Here is a 25124-nt window from a genome sequence, read left to right as displayed (position 1 = left end):
AATTTGTTCATTCATTTCAGCATATATTTGTGAGGGGCTATATGCCTATTACTGTTTTGGACATTGGGAATTTAGTACCAAAACCCCCCAAATTCTTGCTATTCTCAAGCTTGCATTCTGGAGAGCTCTGGAGAGAGACATAAAAAACAGTAAATACAAAAAACAAAACAAACAAACAAAAAACCCCAACAGCATATACATGATAGAAAGTCTGGTAGTGATGAGAAATTTGGGGATGGGGAAGGGTAAGAGGAGTGAGAAAGGGGTACTGTTTCACATAGGGTGGCAGGGTAGGCTTCTCAGAGGAGGTAACATTTTAACAGAAAACTGAATGAAATTGGAAAACTCTAGCCATATCAGTATTTGGGGGACAAACATTGCCTGCTCAGAAAATTGCAAAAGTCAAAGCCCCAAGGTAGGAGGGTGATTCCTGTGAGGAACAGCTACCAGTGTGGCTGGAGCTGAGCTCCCTCTGAGTAGGGCAGAACAGGTAGGAGATGAAGCCAGGGAGAGTCAGAGGACTGATCCTGTCATGGTGAGGGCTTTGCTGATTTTACTAAGTGTGAGGAGAAATCTCTGGAGGATTTTGAGCAGGGGAGTGGCATTATCCAGTTTTGACACTGGCTGGACATTGTGTGCCCTTGGTTCATACGAGGCAGATGAATGAAAAAAGTATTACGTGTTTCAACCCAAAAATACCACCATTACTTTTACAGTTTCATATTTTACCCTAATTAAAAAAAACCCATCTGAAATTTATTTTCCAAACTGTGAATTTACCTTTTTTCTATCCAAACTGTTAGCCATTTCCTATGCTTTTCCTAATTGAAATACAATATCCTATATTCTTGTCTCTAATAGTTTTTTCTTTATGTATTTTGGTATTTGACTACTTAAAAAATAACTATGTTGTTTTCATCATAGATTATACCTTTTTCAGCATAAAGGGAATCACTTTAACTTAATGCCTTTTCCCCTGCATTATTCTATCTGATTTTTATATGACAGAAAAAAAAGTAGGTTAAAGTTTACAACCATGTAAAACAAAACATTAGAGGTGATTATCGTGTGTGTGTGTGTGTGTGTGTGTGTGTGTCAACCTATGAATTGCTTATCTAATTAAATGTTTAAATATTTTAACAAAGCAGCCAAGATTGGAAGCTGCTTTGGTCCCTTCTTTTCTTCTTGTCTTTTTCCAAAAGTTTTATTTATTTAAGTAATCTCTACTCTCCACATGAAGCAGGAACTCATGACCCCAAGATGGTACTCTTCTGACTGAGCCAGTTGGGGCCCCTGTTCCCTTATTTTCTCTGGGCCATATTCTAGTTGCTTTGTATCTATTAGAATGCAAGTTCCAATGTGTTAACAGGTATCCAAAACAGCAGTGGTTTAACATTTAAATAATAGGCTGGTGGGGAGACTCTTCTCCCTAACTTCATTCAAGGCTTTGGGTTCCTTCCAACTCCTTGCTCTTCATTATTCATTAGGCAGAATACCTGTGTTACTGTAGCAACTTCATGGAGAAGGAATGAAGGAAAGTGAGAGAAAGAGGGAAGAGGAGATGAGACAGACAGGCAGACACACACACACACACACACACACACACACACACACACACACGCCCATTATAGGCTCCCGACTTCTTTGGGCTATCTCTTATCTCCCTGACTATGGCAAACACCACGGATTGCTCATCCATGTGCAACCTCAGCCTCTTTTTCACTTACAGAGCTGTGATATTGTTTGGGCCAGCAATGCATCACCTAAAATTACTTGATTTCCAAGACTGCAGCTAATTCAGTAGGGAGCTGCATGTGCTCAGAGTTAAGACCTCTCCTCCCAGTCTCAATGCCTCTGTCATCAGGGACAAAAGAGAGTCCCAGAGACCCTAATGGTCAGAGTAAGACACCCACCCCTCGCCCTCACACCTCCATCAATAAAGCTCAAGAAAGAACGGCGGTGTTCCTGGAGCCCCTGACAAGATAGATACACATCCGTCTGTCTTCCCAACGCTCATAATGTTGTCCCCACATTCTACGTTGAGACCATCGAGGTTGATCTCATTAAGCCCTTTATCCCAGCCCCTGACTCCCACGTTAATCCTCTTCTGGACTCTAACCCACACATGGTTCTACACATTGTGCCCCCGGCCTTTCCAGTTCTACTCCCCAGCCTTCCCAGTGCCCAAAAGCCTTGACTGCTCACTAGAGCTCACGGCTATTATGAGCATTGTGTATGTCTTCATCCCTTTAAGTTTCTTTTGCCCTCTTTCTTTCACTGAAATTAGCTCTTGCCTGAGGACACTGCTTCTGAGACACTGAGGACACTTGCCTGAGGACACTGTTCTCAAATAGTGGTGTTTTCTCTCCCACACCATTAGTACTCAAGGTAGGGTAGATGCCCGCCTTCCCTCTCATTGTTGCTTCCAAATCTTTCTCTCACCTTTCTTCCCAAGATGCCTCATTATTTACCCTGACGATATCAAGCGATACCCCACTTTCTCTCCTTCTGCAATCATCTTTAAACTCTCGGGTCACTCTCTCTCATTAGCAATAATTGCCATGTTTCCGTAATCTCCATTTCATGCAACCAAATCTCTGACCACCACCTCCCAAATTTCCAGGCCGTTGTCTTTAGTACCCCAACTACTGTAATCTTTTGACACACCGAGACCTACAATCTGTTGATTCATCTACCTTTTCACATGCCTCCCCCTCACTGTGTTCTTCCTCATCAGGTTTCGATTCCGTGGACAATCATTATAACAGCTCCCTAGTGTACACCCTCAAGTCCCTTGGTTCTTTGTCAGTTATATCCACTTGGCTAAATCACACCCTGGTGAAATCCTGTCCTCCTTTTACTCTGCATCTGCCTCCTGATGACTGAATGTGGCTGGAGTGAAATAAACAGCCACAGTGACAGTCTCACTTCGAATTCATGACCCCCTGAACTCCAGCAGGCCCCGGAGGCTGCATCAGAACCATGCTACATTTCCCTGTCCTGTCTGCCCTCCTGCTCTCCCAGGAAACTATTCCATACTTCTTTCTCATCAGGCCCCAGTACCTTCTCCTCCCCTCACTCTCAGCTGATGACCGTACTTCCTATTTCACTGACAACTAGAAGCAATGGGAAGAGAGCTTCCAGAAGTTCCATAGTCAATGGAAATCCCACCATCGTTGGGGTAGCTAAGGGCCAGGCATCCTGAGTTCTGTCCCATTATGGCTGTGCATAACCATCTGTGCTTCTGGCTGAAGCCCACCTTCCCCTCGCATACTGGATGCCATTCCCTCTTGTCTACTTTCACATGTATCTCCAGTTTTCTCCCTTTTCCCGGATCACATCCATCTGTATACAAACATTGTGTTTCTTTCCCATCCTATGAAGGAAAATGAAGAACTCTCTCTCTCTCTCTCTCTCGCTTCCACTCCCACCCTAGTTACTGCCCATCATCCTACCCCCTCTCATGGCAAAACTCCTCGAAAGAGTTGTCTAGCTGCCCTGTCTCTAAGCCCTCTCCTCCTGCTTTCTCCTGAACCCATCCAGCTATAGGCTTTCACTTTACCGCTGCACAGCCACTGGCGACTGCACACTGCTGAGTCACCGTCCACCCCGTCCTCATCCCCCTCGTCCTGTTCAGCAGCAGTTGACAGTTGATGCCTTTCGTCTCCTTGAAACACTTTCCTCACTTGGTTTCCAGGATTTCACACACACACGAGTTTCCTCTTGCCTCACCAGCTAATCCATCTTAGCTTTGTTACTGTCTTCTCTCATTTATTCACCCTGTAACTTGGGGTGCCCCAGGATTTAGCCCTGGGACCTCATCTCTTCTCTACTCATCCTCATTCCCCTAGTGATCTCCTGAATCTAAACAGGGCTCTCTAAATGTATATGTCCAGGTCAGGCCAGTCCTCCTGCCAGACTCACATGTGGAACTACCTACTGAGATGTGTGAGAAGCACCTCAAATCTCATGCATCTCCAGCCAGACTCCTAGAATTCGCACCAAAGCTTGCTCCCTTCACCTTCTCCGTCATAGTAAATGGCTATTCCCTTCTTCTAGTTGCTCAGAATATCACTGTCTCTTTTTTCATGTCCTACATTCAATGTCAGCAAATTCTATTTTCTTTCCCTTCAAAATATATCCAGAATTAAACCATTCCTCACCACTTACCTTAACAATATTTTCTAAGCCGCAGACATCTCTCCCCTGATCTCCCTTCTTCAGTCTCAGTTTCTCTAATTCTGTTTTTCACACAGCAGATAGAAGGAACTGTCCTGATGTAAATCAGATTATTTGAGTCTGTGCTTATGGACTTCTGTTGGGTCTCCACTTTGCTTCAAGTAAAAGCTAAAGTCCTTACAACGGTGGCTTTGTGATTTTATCACCTGCTACTCTTCCTGTCATTCATTTTGCTTCAACCACACTGGGCTGCGTGCTATTTCTGGAAATAATGGGTGCATTCCTGCCTCAGGGCTTTTGCACGTGCTCTTCTCGCTGCACCAGAGTTACTCGCAGCATTCCTTCCTTTACTTTGTTCCTGTCTGTGCTCACGTGTTACCTCCTTAGAAAAGCCTTCTCTGATCACCCTGTTGACGGTTAAAACCTCCCCAACCCGGCCGTCATCAACACTGTATCCTTTTTCCCTGCTTTATATTTTTCTTGTACTTACCATCTTTCTAATAAAATGTATAATTCACTTATTCTTTTTTTTCCTTCCAGTAGGATGTAAGTTCCAAGGGGACCAGGAGTTCTGTCTGTTCTGTGCATTGTCATACCCACAGGACATGTAACATTATTTAGTTTAATAAATATTTGTTGAACAAGTGAATGAATTGAGTGGCCAGGCGACTGTTCTGGCTAGTGAGCTGTAGAGGCCCCTGACAAGAGCAGTCCTGCCCAAAGAAAAACTCAGGCTTTCCTTGGAATCGTAAATGAATTCTGAACACTTCGTCACCGTGTTTCAGGAAGAAACAGCAAGTTGCTTCTATTCTTCACACCCCACTGTCTACTGAAACCAAATGGTTTGTGATCTCTCAGCTATAGCCCCGTCTTTCCATCTGTAGAGAATATGCAAAATTCCTAGTATTGCAGTGTGAGGGCAGTGACAACCCACACAAATTGCCAACCAGTAAACTGACCGGTCCCAGACATCTGCCTATTCACTGGGTCAGCTGGATCGATTCGGGGGCCCAAATTAGGAGGCCTTCACAAGGCTGCTGAGAAAAAATTAGTTCAGAGCACCAAATCCTCCATCTAATCGTGACTGAGTGATTGATATGTGCAGACGAAATTGTGGCTTGGATCGAACAGTGCCTTTTCACCCTTGTCACTTGTCTTTCACTCTTGTCTGGCCTTCCCTTGGAGGTGGATGGAGGGAAGACACCATATATCTTGTGCCACCAGCCAGTCACTAGTGAAGACTGCAGGTGTAGAGCCTTGAGTTCTGCTGGTTGTATCATAAAAGGCCAGGGACTTGTGCATGGGTGGGGTACAACACATTGCCGAGGACTGCCAGAACTCCTCATAATTACACAATTCTCTGCGATGATTAGCCAGTCAGTTGGGTCTTTCCCTAAACCTCCACAGCCCTGTTTCAGCCAGCCCAACCATCCATAAAACCCAAATCAACTTGTTTGTTTGTGTTATTCTATTGATGGGTGTCCCTGTTGGCAGGATAATCCATATAACATGAAACTGTTGCATTTGAGAGATTCAGTGACAGGTAACTGGAGACGGAGAGGTGTTGTGACAGACCCTAGAGATGGAGCTGGCTGCCAATTGAGCACAAGAGCGATGGGGCTCCCTCCAACCCAAAGGGGAGAAACAAAACATCCTATTAGAGAGCAGCGAAGCAGCAGGTTCACTTTCCTCTGTTGTATCTTGGAGTGGATGGTCCATTGAGCCTTCGCAGGGAAGTATTAGAATATTACAGTTTACTAGTTGCTTCCTATCTTCAGTTAGGTAGAATTCAGGCAAGACACAAGTTTTGTTCCAAGCTGTCATATCTGAAAGGTAAATGGAACCAGCAAGATGGATATACTACAGTGCTGTCAAGAGGGGCCACTTTTGCCCATGGCCGGGGATCCAAGACTTCTGGGAACCAGACACTTAGGCACCCTGCTGGATTTCAAAGACTGAACCCTCTGCCCTAGGCTAAAGCTGATGTGCACCAAGGCAGGGATGAAGGAAACATGCAGGAGATAAGACTGGGACAGTATTTTTATCACTACATTTTCTTACTCCATTTTGTAAGTGAATCTTACTTTTGCTCTCACTATAATGCCAGCCCTAATCTCTCCCTTGAGCTTCAAAGCCTAATCTCTCCCTTGAACTTCAAATGTTTGCCACATATTTGGAAACCTCATAAGCATCACAATTGCTCTTTTCCTGTTTCCCCAATTCCGACTGAAGAAATCTAGGGGTCATGTCTGAATCCTAGCAGGGATTCTAGTCTCCCTCTTTCAGTCAGTGCAAAGTCTTTCCAATGAAAGCTCTCAGATATTTCTCATGTTAACCCCTACTTCCTAGTCCTTTCTGCTATGGCTTATTCTTTGGTCATCTCTCACATGAAACTGCTATCACTATAGTTTCCTAAATGGTGGTTTCTCTGGCCTCAGTTTTGCCTTCCTGAAACAATATATGGCTACGAGAATGATCTTTCTGAAAAAAAAATTTTTAATGTTTTTTATTTACTTTTGAGAAAGAGCAAGACAGAGCACAAGCAGGGGAGGGGCAGAGAGAGAGGGAGACACAGAATCCAAAGCAGGCTCCAGGCTCCAAGCCATCAGTACAGAGCCTGACGCAGGGCTTGAACCCATGAACTGTGAGATCACGACCTGAGCGGGTCAGACACTTAACCAGCTGAGCCACCCAGGCGCCCCAGAATGATCTTTCTAAAACACACATTGCACATGATAGTCTTCAGCCGTGTTTCTCAACTGAAGTGGTAGCCTGTAGTGATGTTCCAAGGTATGTAAAGTCATCGGAAAAAAAGGTTGGGAGAAGGGCAGAACATGACTCCATCCATTATCTTTATATTAAAACAAATACATTTTAACTAGATTTATTGTGGTGACCATTTCACAATATAGGCAAATATTAAATCATTTTTAAAAATTTTTGTATAAAGTTTCTTTATTTTGAGAGAGAGAGCATGCATGTGTGAGAGCAGGGGAGGGGCAAAGAGAGAGAATCCCAATCAGGCTCCATACTGTCATTGCAGAACTGGACACGGAGGTTTGAACGCACGAACTGCGAGATCATGACCTGGGCCGGAATTGAGAATCTGACGTGTAACTGATTGAGCTACCCAGGCACCCCTAAAAATTACTTAACTGAAAAACAAAACAAAACAAATATATACCGTAGAATGGGCTGCAAAACTGCACACATTTTAAAAGAACTTCACAGACGTTTCATGACTGTGGTGGGCTATTTCAGGTTATGCCTCCACCCACATCCCTTTTATTCAAATTTACTGCCATTAGAGGGTTTTTAGAAGAAATGTTTGAGAGACACTGGTGTATAGGGAAAACTTCGAGGTCTTTATCATGGCTTATCAAAACGATCAGCAGAGCCAGATTCCTCTTTTCACCTCTGAATTTTCCCACTATTATCCTTGAGATACTGAATAGCTTCTAGGAGTATAGAGACCATGTTTTGAATGCCTCCTTGCATTTTGCACACAGTGTTCCAAATAGAACACTTTCCCTTGCTTCCCTTGACTACCTAACTCACACTCCTTCCAGAGTCCCCTCAGGCAGCACATCCTCCAGAATGCTTCTCTGTATTCTCCCCCTGCCCCCTGCCACCCCCCACCCCCCCCCCACCCCCCACCAGCTGTCTGGGCTCTGTCCTCTATGCATACCATTATCACTACAAGTTAGGGGCTGAAACCTTATTCTGCTGTGCTCATATTTTCCTTCATGGGGACATCTTTCATTTCGTTCTAGAAAGGCCATTTTAAAGTGAGCACTTGGGCCTTCTCTCAGAAGCTCATTACCTTTCTCAGAAGACAGAGAGATTCATCTGAATGGGGAAATTGGTCAGACTCGACTTCTATAGACCACACTGACAGGGGGGCAGAATGGCTTCCTTAAAAAGGCAACTCGGGCCATCTCTGGGCTCTTTCTCTTATAACATCTCTTATGTACTCTATGAAAGAAGGGCCAGTTCTCCCTACTTTTTCCCCCGAAGTAGTGAGCACATGTGACAAGTCACCCCCTTTGTGGGTGTGGCCCCCCTGTTGTCCAGCGGCTCTTTTGATAATGGGGTGGGGGTAAGTTAACTTGGATAGGGAAATAGGACATCCCAGCACACACTGCAATGTACCCATTGTCAGGCAGCCCCAAATAAAGCTGACAGCCAGTGTTTGGGGCTGGTGTTATCTATGTGTACCCAATAAGTTAAAACCCTAATAAGGAGAAGGAAATTTGTAACATCCGAAATCTCACAATGATTTAAATTATCAATTAATTTAGTTGTACCAATTAGTCTATAAACTTCCTGAAGGCAAGAACTACCATATCTTTTTTTATTGCTGTATGTCCCTTGACACACAGTAGGTGGCACATAAAAGGTGTTTAATTATTTTATTTGTTAACTTTTTTTCTGATTATAGAAGCAATGCAGCATGATAGAACAAAAGAATTTTATAAAAATAGGAAACAAAAAGTGATTCAACAAACTAAAGATTATATATTAACAGCATGTAAACTTGTATACTTTTTCTTTTTTACTATCTGTACATTTTTTTTGAAAAAAGGAAATGATTTTATGTACAGTTTTGTTTTTAAAAAACAGTTGTTTTGGGGCACCTGGGTGGTTCCGTCGGTTAAGCATCTGACTCTTGATTTCAGCTCAGGTCATGATCTCATGGTTTGTGAATTCAAGTCCCACATCAGGCTCTGCACTGACAGCAAGGAGCCTGCTTGGGATTCTCTGTCTCCCTCTCTCTGCCCTCTGTTCATGCTCTCTCACTCTTTCAAAATAAATAAATAAACATTAAAGAAAATAAAATAACAAAAATCAGTTGTTTGTGCAACATTAAATATAATGTTCTTATATAAGATGATTTTCATAGCTGCATAGTATTGCATTGATAAATGAATAAAAAGTAGCCCATTGATAAGTAATATTTCTCACACATTTATCAAAGCATTTTTTTCATGTGCTTTCCCACATGGTTTACATGCGTTATTGCATTTCTTCTTCCCAACTCTGGGGCAAGAATTTTTTTTTTTAAGTTTATTTATTTATTTTTAGAGAGAATGTATGTGTGAATGGGGAGGAGGAGAGAGACAGAGGGAGAGAGAGAGAGAATCCCAAGCAGGCCCTGCACTGTCAGCACAGAGCCCAACTCAGGGCTCGATCCCATAAACTGTGAGATCATGACCTGTGCCGAAATCAAGAAATTGGATGCTTAACCAACTTTGCTACCCAGGTGTGGGGCAGGGATTTTTATCCATTTGCATATGAAGGAACATAGGCTAACAAGCATCAAATAGCTTGTCCAAGATCACTTGGGTATTAAGTGGCAAAACTAGGATTCAGTTATATATGATTTAATACCAGAGCCAATATAACTTTTAAAAGGATATTCTGGGGGTACCGGGGTGGCTCAGTAGGTTAAGTATTGAACTCTTGATTTTGGCTCGGGTCATGATCTCATGATTTGTGACATTAAGCCCATGTCAAGCTCTGCACCAACAGTGTGGAACCTGCTTGGGATTCATTCTCTCTCCCACTCTCTCTCTGCCCCTCCCTCACTCGTTCTCTCTCTCTCTCTCTCTGTCTCATTCTCTGTCTCTCTTTCTCGAAATAAATAAACTTAAAAAAAAAGGATATTCTGTAATTTATTTAACATATTTCCATTGTTGGGCATTAAGGTTGTTTCTTATTTTCTTACAATAATAAGTAATGCTGCCTATATTAAACATCCTTTGAGCCAAATCTGTGTATATATTTCTGGTCGTTTTCTTCAGATAAATTCTTAAAAGCCAGTATTTTGGCTCAATTGGTTTTTTCCTTTAATTACAAATCTAATACATGCACAAAATGAAAAATTTGGAAAATATTAAATAGCACAGAGTTATAAAGCAGAAACTATTTATAATAATTCCACCTTTCAGATAGTACTATTTTAACGTCTTACTCTTTCTCCAACCTTTTATGTGTATCATATGTACATATTTATGTATAAACTATATACAGGCACATATGTGCATGCACACACACACACACACACACAGGCACACAGAGAGTGTTATATATAGCTACATCAAAGCATATATTTTACTTTTTTATTATGTATTACAGAAAATTGTATGATAGTATTGATACATATATGAGCATGTACACATATGCTTTCTTTGCAGGTAATCAATTAATTAATTGTAGAAACCATATTTTGGAATTTAAGGAGAAAATTCTACGTTTAAAAAATAAAACTGAAAGAAATCGCCAAGAGCTGATCAATGCCTTGAGTAAAATGAAGTATGAAATGACACAGAGAGAAAATACGTCCACGGACTTAGGTTTGTGTTACTTTTGTTTTTGTGTGTCGTGGTTTGTTTGTTGGTTTTGTGTTTTGTGTTTTGTGTTTGGAAATTTAGATTTTCTGCTTTCTGATTTTAGGACATTTCTCCCCAACCACTAGAACTAAATTAGTATTTGCTCTTTTATTGTGAGACATACAAAAATCAGGTGAGAGATAGCACTGATACGCCTCTTCTCTGTAGCCCAGAAATGGTCTTCCTGTGTTTTCTGTGTGAAATGCACCGCCTTCGTGTTCCATCCAAAAGACACAGCCACTGCCCTGAGGGTCACTCTGACCCCTCCCCTCTCCCTCTTGCTTATTTCCATTTCAGTCAGCAAGCAATCCTGTAGGTTGGTAATCCTACGTGCTTCACAAATCTGTCCACATTTTCCTATCACCATCTCTGCTGCTCTAGTGAGGACATCTTCATATTTCATCTGAATGACTGCTAACACTTCTATTTTTCCCTCTCCAGACTTGTTCCCACCTGTCTATTTCCACCATAGACAGTGAATGCTCACTCTACTGTATATCATCCTGCAGCGGCTCCCATTTCTCCAGGATAAAAAGTCCTGCCTCTGTTTCTCCTTTTGTAGCCAGGTACTCCCTGCTCTTAATTCCTTGCAACCACTAGTCAGTTCTCTGTTCTTATAGTTTTCCCTTTTCCAGGATGCCATACAAATGGAATCATACAGTGTGTAATCCCTGGAGACTAACTTCTTTCACTTAGTTGTTACGTGACCAATTTATATATAAACCATATACATGCACACATGTGCATGCACGCACACACAGGCACACATTGAATGTTATATATAGCTACATCAAAGCATGTATTTTACTTTTTTGTTATGTATTATAGAAAATTGTATGATACTATTGATACATATATAAATTGTATGATACTATTGATACACATATGCTTTCTTTGCAGGTAATCACTTAGTTGTTATGTGACCAACTGTTGCCTTTATATTGCTGAGTAGCATTTCATTATATGGTTGTAGATTGGATACAGTTTGTTTATCCTTTTGCCAATTGAAGGACATTTGGGTTTTCATTTTTTGGCGATTACAAGTACATAAACATTCACATATAGGTTTTTTTGTTTGACGAGAATTTTCTTTAGCATATATATATATCCTGAATACATATCGGATGGATATGTGATTTGGAAATGTTTTCTCCCAATCTGTAGCTAGTCTTTTCCTTCTCCTTGTGATGTCCTTCAGAAAGCAAACATTTTTAATTGTGATGAAGTCTAATTTGTCAATTTTTCTTCTTTTTTATTGTGTTTTTGGTGTTATCTTTAAGAACTCTACCTACATCATGGTCATGAAGATTTTCTTTTATATGTTTGTTTTTAATTTTATAGTCTTGGCTTTACATTTAGGTCTATGAAGTCTTTGAGTTGGTTTTTATAACTGGCATGAAGTATAGGTCAGGATTCAGTCTTTTTCATGTGAGTGTCCAAGTATTCTAGCACCGTTTGTCAAAAAGATTGTCTTTTCTGCATTGAATTACCTTTGTAATTTTTTTTTAATCAACTGACAATATTTATATGGGTATATTTCTGGATTCTCTATTCTATTCCATTGGTCTGTGTATCTCTTTTTAATGTAATACCATGCTGTCTTTTTTTTTTTTTTGGTCTTATTTATTTATTTTGAGAGAGAGAGAGAGAGAGAGAGAGACCAGAGGAGGGGCAGAGAGAGAGGCAGAGAGAATCCTAAGCAGGCTCCACATTGTCAGTGCAGAACCTGATATGGGGCTCGATCCCACGAACCGTGAGATCGTGACCTGAACCTAAATCAAGAGTCGGATGCTTCACTGACTGAGCCACCCAGCCACCCCAATATTATGCTGTATTGATTACTGTATTATGTATTATGAATTAAATTAGATAATGTGAGTCTTTTAATTTTGTTCTTCTATTTCAAATTTGTAGAGGTATATTCAAATGAATGGTACAAGTAGAGTAATTAAATGTTGAGCTACAAAACAAAGTTATAGATACAAACTTTAAGGTGATATTAATCTGAATAGCAGATCAGATCAATTATACCATGTTTCTGTTATACTTCATTTGGAACTGACAGTTCTGTTAGTCTCTGGTTATGTAGCTCGGGGTGCTAGACTTAAATATTACTTTTTAAATAAATATGAATCATCACTTCTAGGCCTTTTGGCTAAGATCACATGTATTATCTGTTCTTACAAGTTTAAAGAAATAGGAATCAATAACATTTGAGCTATAAATTATAGCCAAATGATTTTATTAATTCACATTTAATAGTATTTCTCTTATATATTGAATACTGAATTAATCTGATAATTACATTATGAAAATTGTACCAAAGAGAGAAAAATCTCTATAGTCATGAACTTAGAAACCCTATTTTTTTCTCTTTTTCAGTTGAGAAGAAAATGAATACATTGGGTAAGGATGAAACAGTGTCTAATAATACATTTGAAGTCCTAAAGTTCTTTTTCCCTCATCTAAGGAAAGTGGGCAGAATTTATCCTGATGTAATCATTGGCAAAGAGAAAACAGGTGGTAAGCAAACTTAGATTTAGAAAATCAACTATAGATATTTTGATCTTGGGGGACAAGCTTTTAAGTTTTTTTGAACACTTCTCTATTATTATGCATGCTTTTATGTTTTAAAATGTAATCCATTGATATAATACTCTGATACATAGACCACCAGCCTATGTGGCATTAATTTGGACTGCCAGAAATCAGTACATTATCTGGAAGAAGAAACTAGTTCAGTAGATATTTGGAGACTTGAATTCAAATTCAATTTTAATACAGATGTTTTAAAAACAAGTCATTATAAGTCACATGCAGATGTGACTTATATGAAGCATCTGGCAACCCTTATCTCCCTTGGTTTTGATAAGTGCATTCTTATTCAGTTGTCTTCCTATCCCCATCTTTCTGGGGACCAAGGTCAGCAAAGTCTTTACAGAAGAGGTGATGTTTGAGCTAAGCCTGAAATAATGAATTTAACCTTAGCAGATATTAAAGAAGAGAAAAAGCATTTAAGTTGGAAGCAGGGATATTAGGGCGAGTCTGAATGCTTGCCATTCTCACAAACCTCAATCATTCTAATGAGTGAGTCACTCTAGGCCAGTGGCAGGAAATTACAGCCCTTGGGCCAAATCTGCTATTTTAAAATAAGGTTTTGGTGGACCTGGTCAGTGTTCATTGTTACTTGTCTATGGTTGTTCTCCCACCACAGTGGCAGAGTTGTGACAGTGACAGTATGGCCTGAGAGACAAAAATGTTTACTATCTGGTCCTTTACAGAAAAAGCTCATTGATCTCTGTTTGATCTAGGTAGTTCCTTGGGAATATGTAGGATTGTTTGATATCACATGCCTCTGCCAAGCCTGTTGTGTTGGGATGGGGATGCCAGACGGCGGTGTTTAACATCTGAATTCTCACAGTGTTCCATATACTGAGTTAGTATGTTTTCTTTCATTATCTCATTTGATCCTCACAACCCAATACGATTATCTCTCTTTTACGCCTAAGAAAGTTGAGGTTTAGAGATATTAAGGTACTTCCTGAGGTAACACTTGAGTGTCAGGTTCCCTCTTAGGAGTATTTTGAGTGTGGCATGTAAATGTGTACATACACATGCATGTGTATCTGTGTGTACATATGAGAAAGTGTGTGCTACACAAAAGCTATAGGTAACAGGAGGATGAGGTGAAAGTCATAGAACAAAAATCCATTACATAGAAACCCATTACGTATAAAATATTGGATACCAAGAATAAGCACACCCTTGAATAAACATCAGCAAAGATAAGCAGAAGCCCAGTAACTAATAGACCCTAACACATAAGACATTTGTAAAAGCACTGAAGACTATAGCCAGGTCTACTGGGGAATCTGTCATCAGGCTTATTTATTCTGTATTCTGAGTATATCTCAAATAATTTCTGCTCTCTACCCTCTATAAGTATTCTCCTTGAGCTTTCATTTCTTGCCCAGTGTAATAGACTTGTAATTTTTCTCATGGTTTTAGTGTTACTAAAGTCAATCCATTCTTCATATCCTCCTCAGAGCTATGTACTAAAATGTATATCATGCTCAACTCTTGCTTAAAGTCCTTTGCTAGATCGTCAGTATATTTAGGATGTTAGCTCCTTGACATGGTATATGCACAATAGACCATATCTTTCAAATCTCAAATTTTGCCACTTCCCTTCCTTTCCAGCAACCCCAAACCACTTATAGTCCCCACAGATAGACCAAGTGATTAGCACATGCTAATCACTGCCTGTAATGAACATACCACCTCCTGTCAACCACAACTCACTTGTCATGGAAGTCTTTATCCAATATGACTTTTCAGCTTAGCTAACAACTTCTTCGTGCAGTCCTCCACGTCCTCAAGGGACCAGCTTCTACCAGGTCTCTACTAAGCTCTGGGAAATAGTGGTGGGCAAGACGTGACCCTAATTCTCCTAGAGACGTGTGAGAAAACAATTACAGTATAAAGTGACCAGTGCTATGACAAGGGAAATACAAGGTGGGGCAGGTAATCCATACTTGGGGAATTAGGGCAGACTTTCTGGACAAAGTGGCATCTAAACTGAGACATGAAGGGTAGAAAGAATTAGAATAGGCTGAATGGGGAAAAAGCATGTGATGGACAGTGGAAAAGTAGAGGATGTTCATCCAGGTAGAAGAAAAGGAAAGGAGAGGTCTAACAGTAATAGCAAGAGGGCCTAGAGAAAAAGTGTGGCATATGTGCCCAATTGGAGCTGGAAGTTTGGGGCAGTGAGACATGAAGCAGAGGCCAAATAATAAAGGGGCTTGGCCATTCACTTATTCACTCCAAATATATTGCTGTTATGATGTATTCTAATAACAAAAAGGATGATAAGTACTATGTAAGACAAATATATAGCTGGTACACTCAGCCTCATTTAGAAAGAATGAGTAGAATTGGCACAAGGAGCCTGAAGAAGAATGTTCTAGGCAGAGAAGGAATGGTGTATGTGCAACGATTTGGAGGTGTGAGAGTCCTGTTTGGTCAGTGTATGAAGCTGAAAGATGATTTGTAGACAGTTGAAATAGAAGACGTAGGTTAGGACCAGGTCACTAAAGGCCTTGGAAATGTTTGTAAATGTATTCCTTATCCTAAGGCACTGGAAGTCATTCCAGCAATTGCATTTTATTTTTTAATTTTTTTGTTATGTTTATTTATCTTTGAGAGAGAGAGAGAGATCAAGAGAGAGATGGGCAAGGGGCAGAGAGAGAGGGAGACACAGAATCCGAAGCAGGCTCCAGGCTCTGAGCTGTCAGCACAGAGCCCGATGTGGGGCTCAGACTCACGAACCACAACATCATGACCTGAGCCAAAGTCGGATGCCCAACGGACTGAGCCACCCAGACGCCCTTTCAGCAATTGCATTTTAGAGTGGATCCCAAATTTGAAACTTGATTCCTGCCTCACACCACCCATAAAAATCAATTCCAGATGTGCTGTAAGCCTATATATAAAAGGCAAACAGTTATTTAGGAGAATATCTGTTATGACTTGAAGATAAATGAAGATTTCTCAACAGGAATCAAAACACTAAGTATAAAATAATAGGCGGATAAATTATACTATATTAAAATTAAAAATTTCTGTTCATCAAGAGGTAAAAAGTTGAAAAGGGAACCCAGAATAGGAATTGATATTTGTAATACGTATAACTGACAGAGCATTTATATTCAGAATCTATAAAGTGCATCAATAGATAAGAGAAATCCAGACAACTCTAATAGGGAAACAGGTAAGAGCTTAAACAGAGATTTTACAAAAGAATATCCAAAGACCTATAAACATATGAAAATACGTTCAACTCAATAGTAGTCAGGGAAATACTGATTCTTACTGTTCTCACCAAAGTTCAATAATTTTTTGTTACATAAATGCTTCTCAGTTTGTTGTATACCAGAGCCCTGATTGTTTCAACATGTTTTCCCCCCGGTTCTATTATTGCCAAGTTCTATTATTGCTAAATTCCTCACTTAGCCATTCTAGAAGTCCTTATCCCTGTCTTAACGGAGGGGAAACTGAGGCTGGAGAGGCTGCGTATCTTGCCCAAGTTCATACAGCCAGGCACTGGTGTTGAGTTTGTGCAGACTTCAGTGATAACAATCTTGGTAGCTATTTAGGGTGGCAAGAGGTCTGTTCCACCAGTGTTCCAGTCAATGTTGGGCAATAAAAGTAACTCAGGGGCATGGATTCATTCCATCAAGTCACTTGGAAATTACTTCGTACGTTTTTTTTTTCCACAGATGAAAATATTTCATAGTATTTTTCCTGTTTTGGGTTCCAGTGTGTTCTTAGGAAGAGTAGACAATCGGCCAGTGTGTCACATTTTGTATCCAGTTAGGTAAAAGCTATAATAAATAGAGAGTGGTTAGTTTTATTTTTCACTACACTGAAACCCTCCAACATGAGAAAATCTTGGAGTCTACTTAATGCATTTACCAAGACTCCATTGCAAATTGGAATTTGCTTAAGCACAAAATGAACTTTGTAATAAAAATTAGTAGTAGTTTGGATTATTTTTGTAATACAGTCTCAGACACTCTTTTTTGACCATACAACTAACCCAAGCATAGTGATAAGCATAGATATTAATGATAAATTATGTTTTTCTCTGTGGTTCAAAATGATGATTCCACGCACCTATGTCTGCAGTCTCTTTTGCGCTGGGTATTTCCACTGTTAGCAGAGGAAATCAAAGTTACCTGAAGCAAACCCTGAATTCTGTTGTCTCCAGGATGACTCTCTCAGAAGAGAAGGACTCTGTGGTGATTGTCTCGGTCGCAGATGTACGTATGAAAAATAAGTAGCTCTCCAAATACCCTTCCTCCATGGTAATCACTGTATCGTTTCAGATGTTTTTTCTTAAATTTAAAAAAGCAATTCATAGATGCCAGTTTTGGATAGCAGACAATGTATTTGATACTTGTTTGACACCACTGAGAAAGAATTAAATATGTCAACCTAAAAAGAAAAGATAATGGTTACATGCAGAGAAATAAGATTGCATTGTTAAATATGTTACTAGGAGCCCTGTGTACTATATGGTACAGAAATTATATTTATAAACAGAACATCAAAATTGAAGCTATTGTAAAAACAAAAACAAAAAAGCAAAAACCCTGCCCAGCCCAATAAAAGGTTGGCATATGAATCAAGAGGTAATTTCTGTTAAATTAAGTAACAATAACTACCATGAATATTGAAGCACTCCTTTCTGTATCTCAAGGATTGTGGACTATTTTTATATACCTTATTTGTAGCCTGCATTACATCCTTGTAAAATAGGTATAGCTCTCCTGATTTTACAGCTGAAAAATCCGGGGCTTTATAGAAAGTAAGTAACTTGCCCAGTAATTAATACAGCAGATTCAAGTCTATGTCTAATAGATTCTCTATCTTGCCTCTAATGCCATGTAAAACTATAAAACACTGCATAAATATTAATACCATAAAACTTTTTGGAGGGGAATTTGGGAGTTTGTGTTAGATTTAAAATGTCTATATCCTTTGTCTCAGAAATCTCAATTCTGGGAAGTTATCCTAAGGAGATAATCAGGAAGAATTACAAAATAATAAAAATATGACAGTATGTGACAGTATCTATAGTCGTTGAGAACACAGACTCGATCTAGATTTCTCTGCTTCCTGGCTTGTGAACTTGAACAAGTTCCTTCACTTCTCTATGCTTCACTTTCTTTTTCTGAAAACAGGCATCATAATATTACCTATGTCATAGTGTTGTTTTGTCAATTAAATTAGCTACTGTATTTAAAGTATTTGGAATGATGCGTGACACATAGTAAGTGTTCAATAAGTAATTGTTTCAAGGATTTTCAGTGCACAATTGCTTTTTAAAAGCATAATATTGGAAACCACCAAAAATGTCTATCAATAAGAGACTGGCTAAATACTTGTCTACATTGTGATAATCTGCAGTGCAATTGTAACCATTGAAAAGAGAATGAATATCTATATTCGCTGACATGAAATTATGTCCCTATCATACTGTTGAGTGGGAAAAAAGTTGTTAAGCATCTCATTTAACATAATGTTACCTATGTAAAATGCGATAGAAGGAAGGAAAGAAGTAAAAAAAGATATACAGATAGATGAAATGTATAAAGAAAAAAAATGAGCAAACCTTGGAATAATGGTCTCCAAAATATAAATAATGGTTATCTCTGGATAGTAGGAGATGTAGGGATCCTTTGTCCTTTCTTTTGAATTTTCTATAATAAACATGTCTTTGAATGCAGAAAAAACTCAAAATAAGCAATAGAAGAACTAGTAGGAAAATATAAGTAAAAGATTAAATAGTCATTCTGTCCAAGTTTAGTTTCTTAATATTGGAAGAATATACATAATCTCCAAAATGTTTTGCCACATTTCTGTATATTACATATTACAGTCTTCATTTCTTTGCTGCTGACACATGCACATATGCCTAAAATGTTTAGACCAATGATAAAATATTAGGGACAGATTTTAAAATGGAGTGTAGAATGCTTAAGAAGTGTAACTTTAGTACTATGTTTAAAATGTAATATGTTTCAGGGAACCTGGGTGGCTCAGTCAGTTTAGCATCTAACTTTTGATCTCAGTTCAGGTCTTGATCTCGGGTTCATGGGTTCAAGTCCCTTGTTGGGCTCCACGCTGGGCATGGAGCCTACTTAAAAAAAATAAGTAATATGTTTCAGTATGTAACAAATAGCTGGTGATTCAGTGTATGGTTATCTTAAGAACCTTAAGTACTGTCATAGAGTTATCTGTATCATGACAGATATATATTTTTTAATGTTTATGTATTTTGAGAGAGAGAGGGAGAGGAAGAGTGTGCGCTGGGAAGGGCAGAAAGAGAGGGAGAAAGAGAATCCGAAGCAGGCGTCATGCCCAGCAGGGCTTGATCTCAGGCACCCCGAGTTCATGACCTGGATGGAAATCAAGAGTCATGCTCAACTGACTGAGCCACCCAGGTGTTCCTTATGACAGATATTTTTAAGTAAATGATCTGACTATATACCTTTCAGGGTACTCAGATGTGACAATACAATTGTCATCATTCAGACATTTTTCAGAATTTTGTTTTGAGAGTGCTTGTGGCCCTGAAGCAATATCATTTAAATGCCATCACTTTTGTAAAAAAAAAAAAAAAAAATGCCATCTGAGAATAAACTACCAAAAGATATTTGCAAATGAGTCTGCCATCTAATCTAGCGCAGCATTTGATGAAGAGTAGGCAAATAAGGTTTGTTAATGGGCAAAAATTTGGGAATTAGGCTGAGTAATACTATCTGGAAAACTGTGGTATAGTATTGAGGTACATTTAGTACCATATAATACTCACAAAATGAAGACATCTTCAAAAAGAGCAGTTCTTAGGGGCACCTGGGTGGCTCACTTGGTTAAGCGTCCAATTCTTGATCTCAGCTCAGGTCATGATCTCATGGGTTCTTTAGAATGAGCCCCACATCGGGCTCTGAAAGCACAGAGTTTGCTTGGGAATCTCTCTCTCTCTCCTTCTTTCTCTACCGTTGTTCACACACGTGTGTGTGTTCTCTCTCTCTCTCAAAATAAATAAACTTAAAATTTTTTTTAAACTTCTTTTTAATGTTTAAATTTCAGGTGGTGGGGAGACCCAGAGAGAGAAGGAGACACAGAATGTGAAGCAGGCTCCAGGCTCTGAGCTGTCAGCACAGAACCCGACATGGGGCTCAAACTCACAAACCACAAGATCATGACCTGAACTGAAGTTGGATGCTTAACCAACTGAGCCACCCAATGTGCCTCTAAAAAATTTTTTTTAAAAAGAGCAGTTCTTAGAAATAAGCCATCCCATTTTTAGGACAAAACTGTTTTAGATACATAGGTTTTTGCATACTAATTTTTAAGTGCAAATAATGTATAGTGATATTTTGTATTGTGACAAAAGAAGAATGAAATATTTTAAGTATTCCAGTCAGGTCTTTTAGACACAAGGATATTTTAAATTCTTTTATAGAAAGTGAAAAAATAAAAAAATTCTTAGGACACAGTGACATTCCACACATAAACTAGATTTACATGTAGCAAACGTATCAGTAAAACTATGAGACATGCTTAATTTCAGTAAAATATTTTTCTCATTTTTAGAGAAATGAAGATTATTTAAAATCTGTTGTTGACATGATTACAAAAAGGTGAGTACTGTCTGATAAGCTTAAAAATAGTTGTTCTTTCATTTTTTTTCTTTTATTTTTTCTGCCCAATTATTTTATTAGTGATCATATTCTTCTTGATGAGTGTAGATGGAACTACTTAGAACTAAGGGTAGTTCTAAGCTGTGATGAAGTATAGCTTACAACTTTCCCCAATTTTGTAGGTTATCTGCCTCATAAAATCCATCTTTTTCATGTTATGATTGTTATATCTATTCTCCCTGAAATCCACTTCTTCTGAGAGAAGCCTACTAGATTATTTTTTAAGCGATCTTGTGTTCCTTACCGTATGAAGTTACACTCTCCGCCTCTGCTTATGATCTCCTACTGGACGCAGCCCAGGAGAAGCAAGCACATGCTGACGAATGTACATGAGGTGATTCATCCAGCAAGACCCTATGGAATTGGTCCCAGCCTGTTAGATGTTTATGTTCACGTGGGTGATACAACTGGTAAAAAACAAATCACAACAAGGAAGCTGGTGTTTCGCATTGGTATGGGGAGAGCAATATGAGAACATGTAGAGGAGGAAGTATTTTATTCTGCCTGCAAGATATCAAGAAGGTCCTTCCTGAGAAGTAAGTAACGGGCTGAGTCTAAAGGTGTGAGCAGATCTTCTTCAGGTAGATCCAAAGAGAAAGGGAATGCCTGGCAAAGAGAATTGCTTGAGAAGGCAGCAAGGCCAAACAGGAGTATGCTAGAGTTTTGGAAATATAAGTATATCCTGAGGTGTGGATATTTGGGCTTGAGGAAGAAGTATCAGTGGGAGTTAAGGCTGGCTGTAATAAGATCATGAGGAGTCTTGGATACCATGCTAAGGAATATGCACTTGATTCCACAGCCCAGAGTTGCAAAACATGGCCTTCCAGCTGAATCTGGCTACTAGACGCGTTTGGCTTAGACAGCAAAGTGTTCTGTGTTTGTTTGTTTGTTTCCTCACCAAATAACTCAAGGGGATGAGGCAAAGTTATTTTAGTCAAAAGAATTCCAGCTGATAAGTGTAGAATGAATAGAATTAGAAAATCACCATTTTGAAAACAACGGAGTCAGGCATGTCATTAAGTGATGGGGAGCTTTACAAGGAAGGTGTACTAGCCAGCATCCAAACAGGAAAACCTTTGGTAATTCAGATAGAATTTGATACAAAGAATTGGTCAAAAAGTGTTTACAGGGGCTGAGAGAACCAAAGAGAGAAGAAAGGAAATGGGAGAAGCATGAAGGGAGACAGGAGTATATATACCACAGGATCTGATGTTGGGCTGCACCTGCTGCTGTGTTGTTGAAACAGCCATGATCGCAGGTTTGAGCTGTGCCGCCTTGCTCGGCTGGGATCTCCAGTTCTCTGTTGCTTCCTGCTACTCTATCCTGCTGCTGCTGTGGCCTTCACCAGATCCTGAAAGTAGGAAGGATATCCTCCTTGTTGACTGCCTTCCAGTCTCTTCATACTGCCTCCCATGGGCAGAACCTATGTGGAAGGTGTCTAGCAAGGGGGCCTGGGATTGTGGTATGCAGGAACCCTCCCCCTATAATACCTGGGAGAACAGAAGTGTGAGAATGGGGGCTGAGGGCACATGGGCAATCCGCAGGAGGGGGTCAAGTGCTCCCACCTGAACCTGTGATCAGTCACAGCACCCCTGGAAGTGAGACAGCGAGACATTTTGTGCCTTCTGTTGTGATGTAAATGAAATACACCATGAAACAACTCTAGGGAATTATTGCCCGCCACTCTCCGACGTATAACATAACACAATCACAAAATACAACATCTACTTTAAATCCAAGTTTGGCGTCTACACAGTGAACAGAGGAAGCAGTCTGGAGTAGCCACCAGAATGAGGACGGAGGACATTCTGTAAGACAGGTGACCCCGTTCTTTCAACAAGACTTATTTGAGAACAAGAAGAAAGAGAAACTGAAATGATCGGTCTGGGTAGTAAATTTAGAAAAGAAGTAAGAGGTAACAGATTACAACGAGGGGATCTTATGTGGATGCTTATTTGAACACTCCACATCCCCCACTGAATACTTGTCAGGCTCCTGGGGACATGTGAGTTATCAGGTGAATATTATGTGATATTACATAACTATTCTTAGTCTTGTAAGGTGTGATAATGGCATGCAGTTATGTGAATAAATGCCCTTTTTTGATTTTGACACTGAAGAATTTAAGGGTAAGAAATGATATCCAGGATTTGTTTTAAAAAACTTCAACAACAAAAAGTGGGCTGTATGGATGAAACAAGTGTGGTAAAAAAAAAATAATAATGGTTGTTGAAATCAGATGATTTGGGATTCGTTGTATTCCCACTTTTGTGTGTGTGTGGTAAGTTTCATAATAAAAGTTTAAAGAATTGAATTAGACTATTTTCAACAAGCTTGATGGATGGGGAGTAAAGTTAAACACAGCAGCCTGAGGGAAAACTTGTGTTAGGGGAGGTCTGGAGATGGGGGCTCCGGGAGTGGTTTTATATGTGATCTCATCCATGGGAGGAAGCTGATGGACAAGGTCTAGGGGCAGTGGATACCAGGCACATGTGGAAGGACTTTTAGGCAGGACTAAGCTACGATGAGGGGGAAAACAGTAAGAACAGGTGAAGGAGCAGAAAAAAATAATTAGTTTGAGAAAGGAGGGTGAAACTAAAGAATTCCATCCTTAAAGGCTGTTCCCTGTGAAAGAAAAATAGTATGTTGAGAATGAGGGATTTATTGGCAGTGAGCTTGAACTGGAGAATGGTAGTGAAGCCTCGAAGTAGATGTTGTGTGTGGAGGGAGATAGAGCTGGGCAAGATTAAGGAAAACACCCATATATGTCTGTTTTTTCCCAAAAAAGATTGCCCAGGAGAAAAGTTGCCTCATACTTGAAATGTTCTCCTAATCCAGGATATGCTCTCTTGGTTGCTTTACTCTGCATAATAATCCACTATTTGGAGAATACACATTAGCCTGAAATGACTTCAGTCTATACTAGGTTGGTCCTTATAAGGGAGTCTTAATAGGATCCGTTACAAAGAAGGTAGAGGTTTATAAACAATTCCTGGGGATGTCTTTGCATAATTGCAAAACTTTTGAAGATGACTTTAAAAAAGAATTCTAGTATATGGTTACTTGTGGAGATCACAAAAATATTACTTGATGTATAGGGATACTTACATTTTGCTATAAAATGTACAAAGACGATGTCACTAACTGGTATTTTAGCTAGGCTTGAAGATCATGTGTATCAGAGAACTGTATTAGATGATTCAAAAAGATTTGCATGATGATAAGGATATTAATGTTAACAATACAGCATAAAGGGTTGGAATACAATTTTATTTTTTGTGAGACTAGAATAAAACTATAATTTAAAATTTTAATGTAGACTCATAACTTTTCATTTATATGCCTACATTTTTCTGTATTGAATTTAGCTCAAAACCCTTTTTCTAGGTCTTCTCATTGGGGTTAATGAGAGATTGCTCTATATGTTATTGACCCTAAATTTGAGACCACATAGTAATTGTTAAAGGACCCGACTAAGGTTATATATAAACTTATATGAAACTGTATGTAGCTATATGCTTTATATAAAATGTAAAGCTGTATGGTTTCCATACTTTTATGACTGTAAGGTAAAATTATTCATTTATAATGGCAACAACATACAATTATATTATTTTCTCTAGTCATTGGCAATTCGCAATTCTGGTATCATTATCTCCAGGACTTTTGACACTATCCGTAACCTCATAAGCTAGGAAAGGTTTAAAGAATCCTAGAAAGATGTCACCACACAAGATTCAAGGGTCTTGCTTAAGACAGACTGGAAAAAAAAAATGAGCCCGGAATCTTTCTCTTTATCAGTAATGGGAAGTTATACCGTCAAGATAGAAATTATTTGTAACTGGGCCTTTGTTGTTTTGAGACTTTGCGTGCAATTTTCTAGAGGACAAAATTTATAAGCTTCTGTAATCCTATTTTTTGATGATTGTATGTGCTGCAACTTAATGTTATTTTCATGTACCTCTGCTATTCTAAATTGTTGTACAAAGTTATGCAATTTTACTTTTTTAAAATGTAGGTATTGTGTTACTAATTTTTACCCCAAAGCAAGCAGAATTCCTCATTCTTTTCTTTGATCCAGCATTTTCTACTCTCCAAGGAACATACTAAAATCAGTGTTTAAAAATCTTTCCAGTTGATACACCATAAAATCAGAGGATTCAGGAAGACTTTCATCTCCTGCACTTCCCCATTTACACTCCCACCTAAATAAATAATAAGTCAACAAGCAAATAACCGGAAACTCTTCCGCTGATGCATAGAGCCTCGTTAGAATCGAGTT

General features: G+C 39.2%; 1 protein-coding gene and 1 pseudogene across 1 annotated transcript in view; both read left to right on the top strand.

Annotated features, from left to right (window-relative positions):
- The window catches only part of MGAT4D (MGAT4 family member D), a 57992-nt gene that overhangs the window by 10206 nt on the left and 22662 nt on the right, over positions 1–25124 (top strand). Inside the window, 4 exon segments of the mRNA XM_049632205.1 lie at positions 10377–10535; positions 12954–13094; positions 17259–17392; positions 20736–20782. Coding sequence (XP_049488162.1) covers positions 10377–10535; positions 12954–13094; positions 17259–17392; positions 20736–20782 — 481 coding nt within the window.
- Positions 12707–12829, top strand: LOC125924190 (uncharacterized; annotated as a pseudogene).

This window comes from Panthera uncia, chromosome B1 (assembly GCF_023721935.1).
Source record: "Panthera uncia isolate 11264 chromosome B1, Puncia_PCG_1.0, whole genome shotgun sequence".
Classification (NCBI taxonomy): domain Eukaryota; kingdom Metazoa; phylum Chordata; class Mammalia; order Carnivora; family Felidae; genus Panthera; species Panthera uncia.
This window is presented reverse-complemented; position numbering and strand designations above follow the sequence as displayed.